The sequence below is a fragment of the Ascidiella aspersa genome, chromosome 1 (assembly GCF_963924565.1).
Source record: "Ascidiella aspersa chromosome 1, kaAscAspe10.2, whole genome shotgun sequence".
NCBI lineage: Eukaryota > Metazoa > Chordata > Ascidiacea > Phlebobranchia > Ascidiidae > Ascidiella > Ascidiella aspersa.
In genome coordinates, this window is record NC_139447.1 from 26556313 (window position 1) to 26576618 (window position 20306).

The following is a 20306-nucleotide window of genomic DNA, read 5'->3' on the forward strand; positions in this document are numbered from 1 at the left end:
CCGTTACTTTGAGTATGCTACTAATATGTCATTTTGAAAAATAATATAGAGGCAAAGTAAAACAAACTATCAAAAACTATGGGTTTTGCAAAGTTTCTGAAGAAGTTCTACGGGTCTGGTGAGTACGCGGGATCTCTTATGTTTATGATCATAATCGTCGGAACTACCCTGATACAGAAGCTTGTATCTTACGTGGGATACAAGTGCCCGTGCGTCACACCTAACCAAGTGGCCAACTGTACTCAGACTCATTTGCTCGGACAACGAACCTGCTCACATACGCTCAACTTCGCCTACGGAATGTCCTTTCTGTTGGGTCCTGTCATAGGTCTTTATGTTTTTGGGATCGCCGCTAACCCTAAAATGTGGAAATCTGTAACCGGTGTGCTGAAGAAAGTTCGCCTCCATCGACGCACCAATACGCAAGTGGCCTGGACCATGCTGGGTGTTGCCGGGAAGGCTTCTATTTCGCCCATTACTTGGATAACCGTAGCTTTTATCGACGGCCGTTACTTCGCGTGCGCCGTTACTACGATGCCTTATGATGTTGGACTCCGCTCTATGTACAAGGGATGTAACATTGTAAGAATTTTTAGACCATTCAGCAAATGTAGTGATTTATATCTTTATCATTTTACATGCGTAGAATTAAACAGGAACAGAAATCCATATAGTTTTTTGCTTTTTAAGCTATAGACATACTAATTGAATAATAATATATAGGCCTACGTAGAATAAAAAAAATTGGTAATTCGGAATTTCAAAGTGAATATTGCTTTTAAAAATTCCCTCTACTTTAACCGTTAAATTAAGCACTACTTAACCCGATTGCTTAATTCCGTAGTTTTGCTTTATCCTGCATTGTTTGTTTGTATACGTTTCGTCCATGATAAAGTCACGAAATACTTTTGTTATTTTTTATACCATTTTAGATAGCAGCAACCCTCAACCCTTATCCCAGCTACGAGTTTGAAAGGAACCGGCAATTCTCGCAAATCGTCGGATGGATTACGATTTCTTGTGTCTTGGTATTTGCTCTGACCGCTTACACCATTAGTCGGTGCATCATGCCATTGACCTATTACCATGCCTTGTACTACGAGTACTATCGCAGGTCGGAAGAAGAAGAATTTAAAGACGAAATGGAAATCAGGGTACGCATGACTTATGTCAATGGCTTGACTACAGTTTACTATAGTCACTGTTTTTAAATGATTTGACTTGACTTAAGTCGTTTCGGTAAAATGACTTGACTTGGACCTAACTCATTGAGTCAAATGTGACTTGAGTCATATCTATCGCTTAAGTTTTGCACATAAAACGATTAGATTGCTCCATGTTGTTGTTTTTTGTTATTTTTAAGTTGAATTATTGCTTATAATCGGACGAGTTTACCTATTTTAATTGTTTATCGTTTTTTATTACATTAATGGTTTGACTCGGAGATGAATTGCTATAATAATGACTGGACTGGGAATTGACTTGCTATGTTTTAGAAAGACTTGACTTGGAATTAAGTTATTTCACGAATGACGTTTACAAAACTGTGTATTCGACTGCTGTACAACTTTGAAAGTAAAGTGTTTTTGGTTCTCTTTTTACTTTTGTAGCTGGTCACGAATTTATATAAAGTGGCTGCATTCAACGTTTGGATGTTTCATTTTTCTTTTCAAGGCTCACAACGAAGCCGAGCGGAACGTGAAGGTCTTCTTGAAGGAACGGCGGGGCAAGGAGATCTGGGACAAAATCTCGACTGTGTACTCCTTTCACCGGGACGCGAAAAATATGGCTCTCTACTCATACCTACATAAATGGATCTTGGAGGAAAGCGCCAAAGGCAACATAGATTTGCCTGAGGTTGAGATCGAAGATGAGCTGATGCATCTTCTAACCGAACATTGAAAAGCCTAGATGTGGAACTCAGGGATGTAACTATTGTGTTTTGGGAAATAACTGGTTGTAATTTTGTCAGTTGTTGAAGTGCCTGTATTTATTTTATTGCTACAATGCAGCCAAAAATGTTAGATCACAATTGATGAGCAACTTTTCCTGTTTAATAATTTAGGCCTTGTTAAAATGAGTTTTAACCACGTATAATTAAATATTTTTTTGCTGAGTTGGGGCATTCTGAAGGGAAGTTTACAGGTTGCTTTAGTACCTAATTTTCCATTAGGTTGTGCTTGTACAAACTCCTAATCCATTGTGTATATATCGCTCTTAAACTTAGACCCAGGGTTTTTTTTAAGGTTTGGTTTGGGTGACTGCTAAGTAGTTTTAAGAGACCGCACATGTTTCATTTAAATACCAAAAAATAGCCATATTTGCTTAAACGAATTATTTATTATTATTTGGGACCGTTTCGGTCCCCCAAAACACCTTAAAAAAACACTGCTTGGACCTATACGAAAACGAAATATTGCAACAATTATTTGAAAAAATTATATACTGCAGGGCAGCCCTATAATCATAGTGAAAAAGAAATTTATATTATGGTAGGCAAATTGAAGTTTTAAAACAGGTTTAAATCCAAGATTTATAAATTTAAATTTAAACAGGGATTTTCATCAATAGGCCACTAGGATTAAAAGAAACGATTTTGCATCACGTCATGCGATGATTCATAGTTCTATCGTGCAAATCCAGGATATTAAATTTTTGTTTACACCACTGATCCGAGGCGGTAAATTTACATTACGCTACATATGACGGTAAATTTTGCACAAATCTCGGTAAATTTGCAGTTAAGTGAATAATGTTGATATTTTTAAAATGTACATAATAGGGGAAGCCGAAGAAAAAAGCAATATAATAAAAAATATACATCGATGTTCTATTATAAACGTTAAAATTTTTGTTAGTTTTTCTTCTGTTGTGACATAGCATGGTTTATCATCAACTTAAATCAGTTTTTGTTTACGTTTTTCAACGAAGGACCCCGAATAAAAATCGGTTTGCGTGAACCAGGGTCGGTTTGAAAATTTTATAGCTGCTGTCATACCGTCATCTATTGACGTCATAAAACAAGTAGACTTAAAATCCTAGTGTGTACAAAAATGTGAACTTGATATGAAGTCTAAATATACATTCAAGAAGAAGAGTTTTTTCTAACTTTCTAATTCACTCTAGGTAACTTTTGTAATTCACTACCCGACCCCAATTTAAAAACCCACGAACTAAATATTTTTGTTTGAATCCAGAGGTGAAAATAGAATAATTCTCATACCGGACGCATTTCATTATACGAAAATATTTAGCACAGGATAAACAATACATGATGAACTAAATTGACTTTTTCACCCGCAGGGTAGTTTTAAGTTAACGTTGTTGTGAGAAATGACGAGACAAGAACTTAGCGGCTCACACGCTAGTCAAAGTTACGAGGCAGTTTGTCGATCGCAAAAATGCCTTTTACCTTCGGGCCATGTTATTACTAGCAAACTTCGCAAGGTCAACCTCATGCTTTTGGAAAATTTTGCTCGTCGGACAGCTGAGATATCAGAAAAGCGAAATGGAGACTGAAAGATTTCTCTTAGTGTTTGTTTGGTTGGGATATCATGTTTCTGTCTGTTTTGCACAAGGTATTTGTTGTTCGCATTTGTTGTACCGTATTCTGTTTTCCAGAAGTAAAGGGTTAACTAAACTTGAAAACATAGGCTATGGCGGAGTGTTTTAAATAAAATAAGTATTGGACTTTTTTAATACCCTGTATAAGCAACTGGTATAAGTAACATTTGTAAAGGAAGGGTTTTCACAAAATCAAAGGGAAAAAAATGCTATTACTTTATTGACATTTTTTCTCAAGAATTTTACCAATTTTGTGTTTCTAAATGTACTAATAGATAGTATATTAACTCAGTTAGAAATTTCAAAATGAAATAATTTACATACAGACAACATTAACACAACTTGATTTATAGTCTTCAGTTATTTATCGTTTTATACGAGCATGTTTTTGTGTTGCCTCTTGGTTAGTGTGCCATTTGAAATAGTGAAACCATACTCTGTTTCCACATGCGCCATAGGTTGGCGATACCTGGTTTAAGGGGACAAAAATGTGCCCAGGGTTTGAAAAGCAGAACACGGTTTACTAACAGTCACAAACTTTTCAACTGTCCGAAATCCAGGTAACTGAGAATATTTCGAATGCAATGTAGACCACGGCAATGAATATTACCAATTGTATTTGTTGGCCCTGCTTATTAATCAGTTCATTACATAGTGATGACTGTAAACATAAGTTGTTCACATATACAAGTTAAATCTCGCATGTTGATTTCAACACCATTCTTAAAATTTCATATTAAAATATGACCGACTTAGTTACAGCAGCAAGATGACACATTTTTTATTGTAGCCTCATGCCAGGACAACATTGGCTCACTTGCATGTAATGCATTTGCTATCCAAGGCGCATGTCAGTCGAGAAGAGCCGAAATGGTTCTCAGCTGTGCAAAGACATGCTCTATGTGCTCTGATCAAGGTGAGTTTCGTTACTTATATTTGCCAAAAACAAAATTTAAGGCAATATACAACTAACGCTGTCAGCCTACCTATTCATGTTTCCAACCAAACCTCATATTTTAAATAAGCTTGTTCGGCAAACTAAACAAATTTAGTATCATTGTTTTGAGTCGAAAAAAATATACAATATAAAATTCAAAAGAAATTGTTTATTTTTTTGTGAAAAAAAAAGTTCTTTGGTACTTTTAACCATATCGGAAGTATAACTTCCACAGCAATTTTAAATTTTTTAAATTTGATTTTAATTTCAGGTGCGCTGCCTTGCCACGATGCTAATTCGGCGATTTGTGCGAACTATGTGGTGCTGAATTTGTGTGAGCAGTATAAATCTACTTTACATGATAAGTGCAAGCTGAGCTGCGGCTGGTGCACCAGAGGTAAACGTTTACAGTATTGGGCATGTTTAAATTACACATGACTTAGCACCCCGTCAAGAACTACAATCATCACAGTTAGTCTTATATCATCAGTAACTCAATGGTGTTACGTCAAACTATTCCAGAACTCTACTTAACGGCCTGCCGACTGCCAAGCGCTACAATGCGTGTCTTTTAATTGTATTAAAATAGGCTACAGTAAAATACTAAAACACCAAAACAACGAAAAGCGGCCAACGCCTAAAAAGGTGACAACAACGTAAATTCCCAGGGTTTCTATAATGAACTCAAGCTAGCCCTAAAACGCGACTGCCCCTATTGGATTCCGGGTACGTCAAATACAACAACGAGAAAAAAAAGGTGTGTGTGTCAAACGTAACTAATTATTAGGTGCCAACGGAAAACGTGATAAGATAAGAAATAAAGCGTGAAAGGTGAGGTGCAAAAGTGAAAAAGCGACATAATTTACGTGAGTGAGAAAGAAAAAGGAAAAGGAAAACACGCGTACAAACGATAAAGCTGAGAAACAATAACGCACACACAAACGATAAAATCGGTGCAACAAATGGTAATATCAATTCTATGTATTGTATCGCAGGTATAAATGTATCTTAGTAAACGTATCTTATACTTGCTGTTTTTTAATAGTGGAAAGGTGTCCATCTGTGTAGATATCAAAATTGTTAAGCAAAATATCTCTTAAATTGTATTGTTGTATTTTTTACACTTTGAAAAGTTTAAACTTTTTAATTCAAGCTAGTGCTTTTATCATGGGGTTGCGTAAATATTATTTACATAATACCGATAGCCAACTACGTTGTTCGGCTATTTAAAAGGACGTGTACGTCATATAAGGCCGCAGGCCAAAATATTTTCACTTTATTATTTTTTACTCTATAGCCTACGCAGCGGCACACACTTACCTTGCGCGCCAAGCAAGTTTGTTCCCGGTGTAGGTGCTTCGTGATGTAACATTTTCCTTGTTTTCTTGTTTCCTAAATTACCTTGTATTTTAACTTTGCAGGGAGGCTATCCGCCTGGGGAAAATGGAGCCGGTGTTCGACCACTTGCGGCGTCGGAAGCCAGTATAGGACTCGTACTTGTAACAGCAGGGATTGTGGGATTGAAAATACAAGACAAGCGCGACGCTGCAACGTGCAACCTTGTGGACCCAACCGTATGTTTACTAAATTAGGACTAAATAACTTTGGTACCTATATGATAGATAGTTAAGCTTACCCATCGTACTTTTTGTTTTAGTATTTAAAATTTAAGAGCTTTTTAAAATAAATATTCGTATAAAAAAGCCAAACTATACAGTCTGATCTTCCAAAAATAAGTATATATCTCATACAGAAATTTCAATTGCAGCCTATATAGGCTATTTTACGAACTGAATGTTCGGTTACGTATTTACAAAATATGCACAAAATTCCTTGTCATAAAAATTTCTAACAAAAGAAATTTTTTTTTTGAGGTATGGCATTATACACGCCTTGGACGCCTTGGAGTCGTTGTTCACAACGTTGCGGGGAAGGAACACGCACAAGGTTTCGCCGCTGCAAAAGTCAGCAGTACCAACTGTTTTGCCGGGTGAAAGAGTTAAACCAAGAAAAGTCATGTTATATCCGAAGTTGCCCGACCCGGGGTGAGATAAGTATAGGCTATAGACGTAACTTAAGTTTGTTTCAAGTTTGAAAAATTAAGTGTCCTTATATAGTTGAATGCAGTTGGTGATTAAAGCAGGGGTCGATATGCATTTATATTAACCGTGTATGTCTTATAATTGTCCTTGCTGAGTTCTTCTCTTTGCTGTTGTCAGTATACTCGTGGCTTCCGTGGTCAAACTGGCTGGAATGCACTCGGACGTGTGGACGGGGCGAAATGTCACGAAGAAGATCGTGCAACTATGACGACGGAGCCTATAAATGCGGCACGGCTTACGAAGAAACACGTTTTTGTAACGACCGTGCCTGCCCTCTAGGTAACAATATAGGCGCTGTCTAAGATATTTTCTACTTGTGTCAGATGAACACCTGTGTAGCCGCGGCATTTAATTAATCTGAACTGGTAAAGTTTTTTGCCGTCTTCTCTTGAAAGAACTATGGATGTAGGATTTTTATTTATACAATACAACAAAAAACATTTCACTTATCAGCCAATATCTAAATTAAGTCTACTCGTGGCTGCCTTGGGAGTCATGGAGCGGCTGTTCTGGCTCGTGCACGAAAGAAGAGGAGGTTCGCAAGAGATCCTGTAGATACGGAACAATCAGCAACTGCGGGACGGATTGGGTGCAGAGGCGTGCATGTCCTCAATGTCAATCAGGTCACTTTTTTGATAAAACGATTATGTTTTCGCTAGATGCAATATTACCGTTTATGTAGGCGATATGACAAGCCTGCTTTGTCCGTGAAGTATTTGGTTTCAATATTATTTTTGCATATTTGACCGTCAATCGTTGAAGAAGGTTTTAGATTTAGAGACTATAGCATATACTAACGATTTTAGGATTGGCAGATTTAAATTTTTATGTAAACTTTGCAATCGCTTACCTTTTAGCCAAGTGTTTCCCAAACTTTGTTCCACCCCCACGCCTTTACTTATTACAACACACCCGGGACGAAATTAGGATGCTTGATTGGGAAAAAATCACAACACAAAAACGTAACTTAAATTGAGTTTAAATAGATTCAGATAATTTGTGTCAGGGGCGTATAATAACTCGTACGCAGAAAAAAAAGCGTTCATCTATTTTCTATTAAAAAAGTACCTTTTAAGCGAAAACACAATAAAATGCATTTAATAAATAAAGCAAAATAAAACAAATGTCAACAAAGGGCCGAACAAGATTTGCACGAAGGCGAAGGGTTGTTTTGAAAATTACGTGTAGGCTATATATGGTCGCGCAACAACTTTCGGGAACAATCGTGATAAAATATATCGTCCAGGTCTGGGCTTTGACAACCATGGCTTGCGAGCCACATTCAGCTTTTAATGTATATTCACCGCAAAAAAAACTTGCCAATTTATTGCCAAAATCCTTAGCAGTTATCAGGTACGTTTAATGAGAAATAAGGCTGTTGGTCTCTTACTGTTTGGCTACCCAGATATACAAGCTTCAATAGTACATTTCATAACAACATTTGTAGGCTAAAAGGTGTTTTGTAAACAAAAAAATACAGCTTGGGCGGGGTTTTTCATAGAATAATTTGCGATACGATTAAAACTCACGTTGGAAAACACTACTCTACCTATCTTTACCAACTGATTCCTTAGGGTTAACATTTTTTTATGTTTAAAATTGTTTATAGGGGCGAAAGAACGGTTTGTATATTTTCGACATTAGGGGCGAAATATTCGGTTTGTATATTTATTTAGGAATCACGAAAAAAGTCTCCTGGTCGTAGTTTGCTACGTATAAGCATAGAAGTTTGACAACGTGAGTTCTATATCCAACGTTGACTGCCATACCTCGAATGTATTTTGTAACTTGGTTGTTAGGGATATCATAAACAAATCGTTTTTAACCTGCTCCAGAGAAAGCATTTTTTTAACATTTTGCAGTTCGGTTGGTTGAAAGTTTTATATGTTTAGTTAACGAAAGTGACGTTTGTTCTTCTAAAGTAGTCTTTTCATGGAGCGTCTGGTCATCGTGGAATTCTTGCTCCCGCCCATGTGGAGGGACCAGAATCCGTTCTCGAACTTGCCCGGGTGCTTCGTCCGTTACCAAGTGTGGCAGCACTCATATCGAAAGCCAAACCTGCAATCAGTTCAACTGCCAACAGCAACGTACGTGTTAAGCTCAACCTATTTTATGAATACACCTAACATATATATTTTTTGTTGTCTGGTGGTCTTATAAGTCTTCACTATACTGGTTCACGTTAATTATATGGAAAATAATCTGCAATGGGCATTATTGCATATCCAAAAGGCGTCAACTACTATCCTTCTCAATTATATTTTTACCACCTAATATGTCATTAAAAAAAATATTTTAATCTAGCAAAAACTGGAGACACCGTAACGGTTATTTTTTTAAAATTTTTGTCAACATAACGACTTTTTTTCGCTTTCTTTTAGCTATTGTTCCGGAGTGGCTAAGTTGGGATCCATGGGGGGCGTGCGATCGCCCGTGCAACACCGGTTTTCGTTTTCGCCTCCGGAAGTGCAATACCGGCCAGAACGCGGATTGTGGAACACAGAACTCAGAGGGCGAAGTCTGCAACCAACAGACTTGTCCGCGTGAGTGGATAGATTAAGAGCTGGACTGTAAAATACATTATAAATGTTTTATCTATACGCTGATCAAAGAAGGATATCTCAGTCGTTTATGCAGTGTTTGTTTTATTGTATAGGTCCACAACTTTAAGTGCATTTAATAATTTCTAAATTAAATAAGTTAGGCCTACTGTTTTAAACCAAATGTTAGGTTTAGAAAAAATTCATTTGTGGTTTGGACGTGAAAAAACAAAAGTCTTATTCACGAAATACAGGGATATTGCATCTATACTATATGCTATGCCACCAAATGATAAAAGCATTTGAACTGCGATAAAACGTTTTTAACATTAAGTCGGGCAAGAGTAAAATCACGCTTTTCAATCTCCTTCTTGCCAAATTCATTTCTTAGCAAAAGTAAACTTGTTCCGTGTAGGATGTTGGCTAAACTATCTAAACTACTTTTTAATATCAACCCAGAAACCAATAACTATAACACCTCAAAAACATTTCCAATATTCCTTATCACTGTATATACCTAACAAATAATTTTGTACACCTGTAAATCCTCCTATTGGTATTTCGTTTTTAAATTAGTCGCACACACATTTGCGTAAGCCAACATGTGAATGGTTATAATGCATATATTCACCACCAACTCGTTTTTCACACAAGTAGGCTACCTAATTAAATAAGTTTGCTCACAATTTGTAAGTTATTTTAAGTTTACCCAACAGCTAGTTAAACCAATACTATACAATTGATCAAGTGCTGTACCAATTTTGCCAATACCAATAGCGGTCCAATGGAATCCTTGGGGAAGTTGGGGTTCTTGTACGCATCCTTGTGGGGGCGGGACGCGCTCAAAAACAAGGATCTGCAACACGGGACGAACGCAAGACTGTGGCGCCTTAGACGAGGAGAGTGAAGAATGCAACATGCACAACTGTCCAGGTGAGTTAAGCCTCTTTAGTTATATTTTTCTATTCATACTTATTTACAACTTATGTTGCACTGAATATGTGATAATAAAAATCACTTTGACCCTTGCAAGATAAATGTCGACCTTAATTCCTGATCGGTAACAGTTCAAAATACTCAAGCACAGCTAACAATTGAGGTCAGACACAATTAACTGATCTTAAAAGATATATATATATATTTCGCCAACAAAGGCATCATCAGTATATCTTATTCAAATAGAATGAATTTCTATTGTTAATTGTGTCTGACCTGATTTGCTAGCTGTGCTAGAGTATTTTGAACTATTTACAACTTAAAATGATAAATTGCTTTTGTTTTAGACATTGCTTGGCTTACCTGGAATCCCTGGTCAACTTGTACGAGGTCGTGTGGCGACGAAGGCACGCACAAAAGAACGAGGTCTTGCAGCACTGGACGCATCAAGGACTGTGGAAAAGAGTTTAGCCAAACTTGGCAATGTAATACACAGCGGTGTCCATTTAGTAAGTAGAAATTTAGATAACTTTACAACCCGATCAAACTATTGTGAATAGCTTATGGTCGGGTTAAATTATTTCTTCGTTGATCTTCAGGTCGAGTGGCAGACGCTGCTGTAGATGATATTATAGTGTTTGATACGATCATGTCATTCTATTAGCGCCTATTAGTTGGTTAACAAAGCTAATTCTACTCAACCGTGGTCTGAAATTCAAACTTGATACGCAGTAAAACATAACAAACAAGACATACAGTAATTTGCTTTATATGTTTTGTTTAGGACAACACTCTATAAAATTATTTTTGGGCATTTCTTATATAAAATATTTTGTCCATTGTTTACAGAATGTTTCATCATATAAATCTGGGATGGGTTGGAGTTAGCGATTAGGTTCGGGTGGTGTCAGAATTTGTATGATCGAATTAAACTATCACAGATTTTCATTTTATTTATGATTTATGTTTTTATCCATAAATGCGCCGAACAGCGTTTCTAAGAGAGAAAGCCAGTAGAACAACAGCTATTTACTGTTTAGCTTAAAGGCCGAAGAAAAACCATTAAAATTTATCACTGTTAAAATAAAGTTGCCAATCAATAATTGTTTTATGAATTGAATTTTTGTAAAACGATTAATGTTTTTAAAGGCCACCGGTGGAATTTATGGGTGCAGTGGACCGCGTGTACCAAGCCGTGCGGTTCAGGAACACAACGAAGGACCAGAACATGTTCGACCGGCCGAAATGCGGACTGCGGTTCCGTCTTCCGCCAGATATGGAAATGCAACACACAAGATTGTCCAGGTATCCATTTCAATTTCGTTGATTAATCTGACAGAAATTATTATACCTAAGCGTATTGGTAGTTTTTTAGCCCGCTTTAAAATCCTAACTTCACCTCTGGCAAATTTGTTTGTTTCCAAATCCAGTCGGCCGTTGGAACGCCTGGAACTCGTGGACCCCTTGCACAAAATCATGTGATTCGGGATCTCGAACGCGCACGAGGTCCTGTAGCACCGGGAAAATTAGCGATTGCGGAACCAGCTCCAAGCAAGTTTTGCCCTGCAACCCACAAGCATGTCCTGGTAAACAAACGTTTGCTAATTAATTTACTGCAAACTTTAATTTCATATATCATTTTAGTTATTCCTGCGGACAGTTAGTTGAATTCAATTATTGAATATTGATTTTAGAATAAACTTGGTTTGTGAATATGTGTTTTCTATATATATGCTTTTGTCTTGATATAAATAATTTATTACTGTGCCAGAGGTTATTTGGATACTTGTCCTATTTTACACAGTATCAGATTGACCCTATCAGTCAAACCAGAATACTGTAGCCACTTTTGCAGCTTGGAACACTTGGAACGCTTGGACGTCTTGTTCCACCACTTGCGGTGCTGGGGAGCGCAGACGCGAAAGAACGTGCAACAGTGGAAAAAGAGAGCAGTGTAAAGTTGGATCCAACATACAGAAGGAAGAGTGTAATATCAGAGCCTGTGTAGGTGAGCAGTCAAATTATTGTGCAACGATAAATTGTGAGGATTGATATCATAAAACAATTCGAGTTTCTTTTAAATTTGCAATTATAATAAAACAGATCGCAGGAATCAGACATACACGATTTGGTTTCCAGAGGCAAAAACATTAAATATTACATTGTGATGTATAAATGACAAAAATATTATATATTACGCTACATGTGTATACCATTGTTTTATGATCTTTTGGTTCTTTGCGTACATTTCTGAATTCTTGTTGAATTTAGATGGAAAAGTGCTTATAAAAAGTAGAGGCATATATGCCGTGGTCACATACATATGTTGCTGAAATTTTCGTTTTGATGTGTCGCCATGCGGTAGCAACAGTTCTTTGTATTTGTTCTCCACAGTCTACTCTTGGGCAAACTGGCGTTCATGGTCTCAATGTAGCAAATCATGCGGCACAGGATCAAAGCAGAGATCGCGGCAATGTAGCTCACAGAACGTTCTCGACTGTGGCCAAGCATCGTTGGAGTCTTTACCGTGTAATGTTGATGATTGTCCGCCAGGTTCGTTTCACTAGCAACATATAAAAAATAATCTTTTTTACTTATGTTTTTGAATTTTATATTTTAGTGTTATATTGCAAAAAAAATGCCGTAAAAATGAAATTGATTCGTTATTGCCTTCTTTTGGTTAACAATTTTAGGCTTTTGTATGGTATAGTTTTTTTCTGTACTTTTTAATAATAATTCCAATAGTTTACAACTGGATGCCCTGGGGAAACTGGTTGTCCTGTTCTGTGCAATGTGGCGGTGGAGAGAGAAAGCGATTGCGATCCTGCAGCTCAGGAAATGTTGTCGACTGCAACGGTGACCCTGAACAAAGGTTACCGTGCAATCAAATCTCTTGTCCTGCCGGTATGACTATTAAGAACTATAAAGTATGTTTTATGTGTTTTTTGATAAAATTAATAATACACCAATTTTTTAAAATGGGCTACAACATGTTTAATATTTATGCTTGCCAATCTTTTTAATTTATTTTTCTTACATAGTTCACGTATTTCTATAACATAACATGCAAAATCAAGTGCAAGTAGTTAGACAGGTCTAATAACACAGTTAGGTTACTTAGCTTTTTAAAACACCCTTGAAACATTGTTGTTCTAAAGTGTGGCGTCCATGGTCAAGCTGGTCTTCCTGTACTAACCCATGTGGTGGCGGAACAACAACTCGAGATAGATCTTGCAGTTCGGGAAATATTCTTGATTGCGGTCAAAGCTCAAAAGAGACGGTCACTTGTAATACCGTTCCATGTCAACGAGGTAAATAAATTATACATGAGTAAGACTCTGTGGCGATGGATCGACTGATTGGTAAAGTCATCAGATTAGATAAGGAGTCAAGGTAAAATAGATTTCTTACCGGAAAGCATGAAAAGTGAAGTCATAACGGCGCCAAAAATAAGTTACCGTAGGAAACCTGAGGTAATCGTTCAATGTAGCGCATAAGTAGAAAACTGAAATCCCATAGTCTAAATACATTCAAGAGGATGGTGGGATGGCCTGGTGAGAAAAAAAGAAAATTGTTTTATGTGTTAGGAGTACTAGCAAGAAATATTTCAACAAATTGCCAATCCGGGAGTAATTTAATTTTCGCTTTAATCACTGACTTAGATACAGGGCTGCAGAGTCGGGGCCGGACTCGGGACTCGAGGAGTCGGTTTGGTTTGCTGGAGTCGGACTCGTGATTCGGGACTCGAGTAAGGCCACGTAAAACTACTGGAGTCCCGAGTCCGACATGCACTGTACCAAAATTTAAATTAAAACTGATATGACCACCAACTGGGAATTGTTAAGGTGGAATAGCATATGGTGGAATATTTTCCATATATGCATTGTGAGTCAATAAATTATACGACACCACTATAAGTGGATTGCTAAATATGCATGTTATTTTAGTTACGTAAATTGGCGGAATACAGGTTGTCGGGTCAGGGCCGGACTCGGGGCTCGACAAAATCGCACGTTTGACCGGAGTCGGACAAGGGACTCCGGAGTCGGAATCGGGTTAATTTTTTTTTTGGCCGAAGTCGGACTCGGGAGTCAGATTGGGGTTAGTTTTAACCAATTCCGCAGCTCTGCTTAGATGTCATAATTTTGGAATGACGTTGATCGCCATGCTGAAGAAATAGGCTGTGTTGTAAACAAGTAATTTTGAAGTGAATCAAGTCCCATTCAAGTAATTCGTAAAATGCCATACAGTAAGTCCAAGTCGAGTCTTTTCGAATAAATAACAATTCAAGTCCCAGTCCACTTCATCTACTGCCCAAGTCAAGTCCGAGTCAAGTCAAAATTAAAGAAAATCACCTCAAGTCAATTCCTTGTAATAAAAATTAAACGTGAACTGATAAACTCGTCTGATTATTATGATCAATAACTCAAGGTAAAAATATCATAAAAGCAACATAGCAATCAAAATGTTTCAAGTTCAAGAGATATATAACCTAATTTTATTTAAAAAATGCCTAATGAGAAATCTTCATTTTAACCTGTCATTTGTCCACAAGACTAGAGTCGAGCCAAAGAATTCGATAACAGTGACTTAAGTGCAATTAATTCAAGTCATTGACTTAGGTCCAGACTTGGACAACTATATTTATTTTAGCTTTTTAAAATTAGATTAGAATTAAAATTAGATCATTTCGGTTTTTCAAAACTAGATTAGAATTAGAATTAGATCATTTCGAGTTTTCTCAAATTAGATTAGAATTAGAATTACCGAATTCTTAAAAAAATCGAATTTAAACTAGAATTTGAACTAGAATTATATTTGATTATTTGCAATCAATTCCATTGAAATCGAGAAGTATTCTAGTAAGAATGGTCAATATATTTGTGCTAAGTTCGATGTCGTTTAGATTAACATATGTTTTTCAGACTGTAAAAATTAAGTTCAAACCAAAGAGTTTTAATTCAAATTCTTCGTTTGGACTAAGAGACTAAGAATGTCGTTGGACAAAGTAGCATTTTTGGTAAAATCCGAATTAGATTAGAACTAGAATTAGAGCGCACAAGCAATTCACAAATTAGATTAGAATTAGAATTTGCTCTAATTTCATTTGAATTAGAAAACTAGAATTATATAGTTGTCCAAGTCTGCTTAGGTCATTACAACACTGGAAAAAGCCAAAAAATGCAGTTGGATATCAATTTTTAATTATATTGCCGCAGAAATTGCAATAAGCTAGTAGTAAAGATTTTTGTCACCCTAAACCCGAAACAGTAAAGGATCTAAATGCTGCTGTGTTGACTTTTAGCTTTAGGTTGGAGCAATTGGAATGCGTGGGGCGCATGTTCGAGGACTTGTGGCTCGGGAGATCGAGTAAGATCAAGAAGGTGTCAAACAGATAACTGTGTCGGAGCGGAATTTGATATTGGCCTTTGCTTAGAAAAGGTTTGCACATCAGGTAATTGCTATAATGTTCAATCTGATGGTGGTTGAAACAACCACAACGATTTGGTTTACATTTTAGAACTACCATGGGGACCCTGGACTCCTTGCACCAAATCATGTAATGTCGGATACCGGTTACGCCAAAAGATCTGTGAGCCGGATTCTCCTCCCGATTGTGAAGTTAACTTGTTAACTGAGAACGCTACTTGTGCTACCCAGTCTTGCTTTTCTGGTAAGAAGAAGTTACAAAGGTCTATATAGACCCGACGTTGTTTCCGTTATGCGGAAATATGCCGAACTACGGCACTCAATTGTCACACATAAAGTGCACATGCCTATGTCAGTTGTCACGTATAGAAGGTATATCAAACATATTATGCTCTAAGCAGGTTCGTATGTTAGCCTTTAGAAAATTTTCTCCACCGTTGTTATTACTTCATGTCGTATAGTAATTTGATAAAGCTTTCGTATTGTATGGTTAAATATATATTTTGTTGATGACAAATTTGGCTTTGCCATGCACTGGTTAAAACTACATGATTTTAGTAGCCTATTAGGTTTTATAAACGATTTGATAAGAGAGCGGAAACAATTGTTTGTCTTTATACTGTGTTTTATAATGTTATTTTATTTGAAGAACTACCTTGGGGTTTATGGTCTCCCTGCACCAAGTCCTGTGGCATCGGACTGAAGTTTCGTGAACGAATATGCGAGCCGGATTCACCTCCCGACTGTGGTACAAACGTTCCAACCCAGAACACCACATGTGCTCTGAAACCATGCCAGTCTGGTAGGAAAAAGGAATAATACAACATTTGATTTTAGAAAGCAACTATACAGTTATTTTGTAAAAACTATAAACTAAAACTAATCAAATAAAAGATACAGATTGGAGCGATTGGAATGAATGGGAGTCGTGCAGTGTGACTTGCGGAAGAGGGACTACACGTCGTTCACGCAGCTGCACGGCACCGTCTTGTACAGGAATGACTGTTCAACCAGCCTACTGCATCACGTCGGATTGCCCGTAAGTTACTAGAGAACACTCTACACCAGGGTTTCCCAAACTTTTTTGGTCCACGGACCACTATTTGTAAATGTGTTTTTTCGTTGACCGCAAATACAAAAGCAAATAATAAATATAACCGAACTTTAATTATTTACGAAACTGGCAACATCAATGGGACGAATGACATTGATTCTTTCTGCTTCGTTTCACTAATTTTGCGTAGGCAAACGGTTGGAATGATCTCAACAAAGCCGCAAATTCCGATTGGCGATAGTATAATATTATTACGTCATAAACGATGAAAACGAGAATTTTTCGTAAACAACTCTTTGACTACAACAAAGGCGCAATAAGTAAGATTTACGATACTGAATAGCAAAAGCTTTCGAAATTATTAGGTTGTGAAAAACTGCGGCAATCATACATGAAAGAGTACGTACTGTACAACGTATATGTGCGACTTTTTAATTTCTTGTCATATCGCATTCTAAAAAAAGCCATTTAACCTTATCCAGAATCAGTTCATTTTAAGAAAAGTTTATGCGGTTGGGTTGGAAATACAGTTGAAAATAGATCGGTCTTTTTTAAACTTAACCGCAAATTTTCAATTGGCAGACAACAGGATCCAACAACGTGTGTTTGCAACTGCGCGGACGACCCTGCTGTAGACTGCGGATCTTTGTCTAAATATTGCTTTTTGGATCTGCAATATGCTTTAAAACACTGTCCAGTCTCCTGTAACATGTGCGAAAAATGCTCTTGTCCCACATCAGGTCAGATTTAGAAGAACATAGTGTCCGGTAGTTATATAATTAACGTGACACTTTAAAAAGTGTTACTGATGGTGTTTTATTTATAAATTACGGCGACGGACAACACGTTGTTATCCTATAATTTGGTGTAATATGACATATAACATTATAATAACAAGTTTATCATGACGCTTTAAAACATGAATCACATGAGATTATATATTTTTGCCTAAAGGAAAATGAGCGTTAAAAATAGAGCGTCCAAACTACATAGTAGCAATATTATGTAAAAATTAAATTGCATAAAGTAAAACATTCGTTAACAAAAGCACTTCAGCCTGACAGCCAAAAAAATAGTTCAAGCCATAAATCGGTGTGGATAACAGAAAAAAAGAGCAAATTTTTGCGGACTGCCGGCATCTCGTCAAGAAATGCGGCCTTCTTCAAACTTATAACTTTGGAAGCATCGGTCGAACGTTCAATTTTGTTTGCAGCACCAGTATGTCCAATTGGAGAACGACCACGATACAAATCGACAGGATGCTGCAAATCAAATTTAAATGTGACATGTGGCCAAAATATAGGCAGAAATTCGAATATTGACGATGGCATCCAAACGATGTGGCCATGGGTGGTGAGAAAATAAACTTACTGCATTATGTAAAGTATCTAAACGATTGGAAAAACAAGACAGTCTCTAAAACTAAATCTGTTTATTATGCTTTGTGGTTTAAACATATTTGATTAAACATATAGGTACACGTAACAACAGAAGCAACAACATGCGGCGGAACCTTAATTGCAAGCAGATGGGTTTTATCTGCTGCGCATTGCTACAGGTAACCACCATAATAACCATATTATAATTGATTTTTGCATAAAACTAATTACAACCGACATGGAAAATCAATTCTGTGTAATGTAGTTGGAAACAAAAACTCACAATTATGCTTAGTTCCTTGGAGCATAATGTTGGAAGTTGTAATAAGACGCAATAAGAATATCAAAGCCCATACCGATGTAGGTATCATTTAAAACGTTTCAAATACCTCTTTAGTTATTCGAAACGTTACTCTTTAGTTATTCGAAACGTTACTCTTTAGTTATTCGAAACGTTACTCTTTAGTTATTCGAAACGTTACTCTTTAGTTATTCGAAACGTTACTCTTTAGTTATTCGAAACGTTACTATTTAGTTATTCGAAACGGTACAAAATAATACCTACTACGGTATGGGCTTTGATATTTTTTTTATGTGTAGTTCTATTCGTCGAAGCAACGTTAACGTAACGTTGGGGGGAAAGCCGGAGGAAACAGGAATTAACTCAAGGACATACAGAGCGACAAACGTAATAACGCATCCGAACTATCAGCGAAGACCCACGACGGGAACAAATCAATACGACGTCGCCCTTTTACAAGTGAGACACAAAAGATTGCTAAAATCTCGGCTCCTGACAAATTGTGTAACAACTGCATTTTAAAGAATGTTAAAAACTTTGTTAAAAAGGAACAATGTATTTTTCTGCAAATAATTTGATACATATTTGTCTTTTGCTTTCCTCACAACCCTAAATGTCTCTTTTTAAGATATTGCTTGCAAAAATCCTTGATTTTGTTATATTAATATAGTTGCCGGAAGACGCTCCAACATCTGTCTACATCAGCCCTGTGTGCTTAAACAGTGTACCCGTGATTCCGTCAAACATGAACTGCTTTATTGCTGGTTGGGGAGGTATTACAAACCTTGTATATATTAGGATAAAAAGCTTCTGACAAGACAGTGTTTTAAAACTTATATTTAAGACATTTGTTGCTCAATATAATTGATATCTTAAAAGGTCATTTTAACTATTTGAGCGGTTTTTATGTTCGTCAAACCAACTATCATTGAAACATTTTCTTTAACTGCGCTATTCACAGGAACAAATAGGTTGCAAGAGTCTCAGCTTCGAATACTGGACAGGGCAGATTGTCAGAGAGCAATTCCGAATCTTCCGCAACATAACTTTTGTGCGAGATCAATTTCGTCAACTTGCAGGGTGAGTACTAACATGAATGATTCACACTTACAGTGTACAATACTCGTCTCTAACCCAGATATAATATGAGCTAGAAAAACCCTAAGAAACCTTACTCCTTGATTGAAACCTAATAAAATTTGTTGAGAAAACTAATGTTTTTTTTAGATAAATGTTTTGATGTTATATTTAAGAATGATTTTTTTTTCTTTTATTTCGCTTTTACACCAACTGATACCCAAGAAGTGTTTATTATTGTCCACAAATGGTGAACTTTACTAAGAAAAAGTAAGTAAAAGTAAAGAAGAAAGGTAAGGTATGCCGGGGGTTTCCAAAAAAGTCAGTAGAGTGTGTTGGGCCCAGTCCTCTGACAACCTGTCTCCATTCGGGAGCAGGTGCCGCAAGTATAGGTAATTATTTGGTTAAATCTTTAGTTATTTTAGACTTTAGATTTGCTGCCCCAAACAACCCAGGTTTCCCTGGGAAAAGGGGCGGGTTCTACTGAATTAGATAAGGATTTACAGAGAATCAGTATTCAAATAGAATCTAATACTCAGCTATTTTTGATCACTCAGATGGATAGCGGCGGGCCTCTAGTGTGTCAAATGTGCCAATCCTGCTCGTGGTACGTAGCCGGCATATCATCATATGCAGCAGCTGGATGCGGTACATCAACTGTTCCGGGCGTGTTTACGCGGGCAGCTTCGTTTTTGGTTTGGATTAACGCAATTACAGGCAACGACCAAGTCGGACCTCGCTATGACGTTTGTTTGTAATTTTCAATTCGTTTCACTTGCTGTTTCCTAAGCTTTTACAACTCCGGACCGAAGCTGTAAAATTGCGGTATTACTTTAGTTCTATTTTTAAAAAATATGGAATTATCATCCATTTTTATCATTATATATCGTGTTTAAACGTAGTCAGTGCTATTTTCTTTGGCTGTAATGTTAACTTGTTGGTTTCTTTTCTTTTTTTATTTTCTAAGTTCAATAAACAGCAGAATC

At 36.8% G+C, this 20306-nt stretch overlaps 2 protein-coding genes across 2 annotated transcripts; both read left to right on the top strand.

Moving 5' to 3' along the window:
* The first annotated feature begins 78 nt into the window (after positions 1–78).
* LOC146168884 (calcium homeostasis modulator protein 6-like) lies at positions 79–1902 on the top strand. Its single transcript, XM_083386305.1, has 3 exons — positions 79–582; positions 933–1154; positions 1675–1902. The coding sequence occupies exons 1-3, from the start codon at positions 79–81 to the stop codon at positions 1900–1902; spliced, it is 954 nt and encodes a 317-aa protein (XP_083242431.1).
* A 1553-nt stretch (positions 1903–3455) lies between these two features.
* Positions 3456–20287, top strand: LOC146168885 (A disintegrin and metalloproteinase with thrombospondin motifs gon-1-like). The gene is made up of 28 exons (XM_083383355.1): positions 3456–3578; positions 4355–4480; positions 4773–4898; positions 5923–6075; positions 6376–6546; positions 6721–6882; positions 7074–7226; positions 8529–8690; positions 8985–9146; positions 9921–10076; positions 10427–10588; positions 11229–11384; positions 11510–11665; positions 11935–12087; positions 12474–12632; positions 12825–12983; positions 13238–13390; positions 15385–15534; positions 15601–15753; positions 16159–16311; positions 16410–16548; positions 17146–17303; positions 17777–17916; positions 18039–18121; positions 18543–18702; positions 18914–19016; positions 19205–19323; positions 19878–20287. Exons 1-28 carry the CDS (start codon positions 3509–3511, stop codon positions 20076–20078), a joined length of 4098 nt encoding a protein of 1365 aa, XP_083239481.1. The 5' UTR covers positions 3456–3508; the 3' UTR covers positions 20079–20287.
* Positions 20288–20306: the final 19 nt, after the last annotated feature.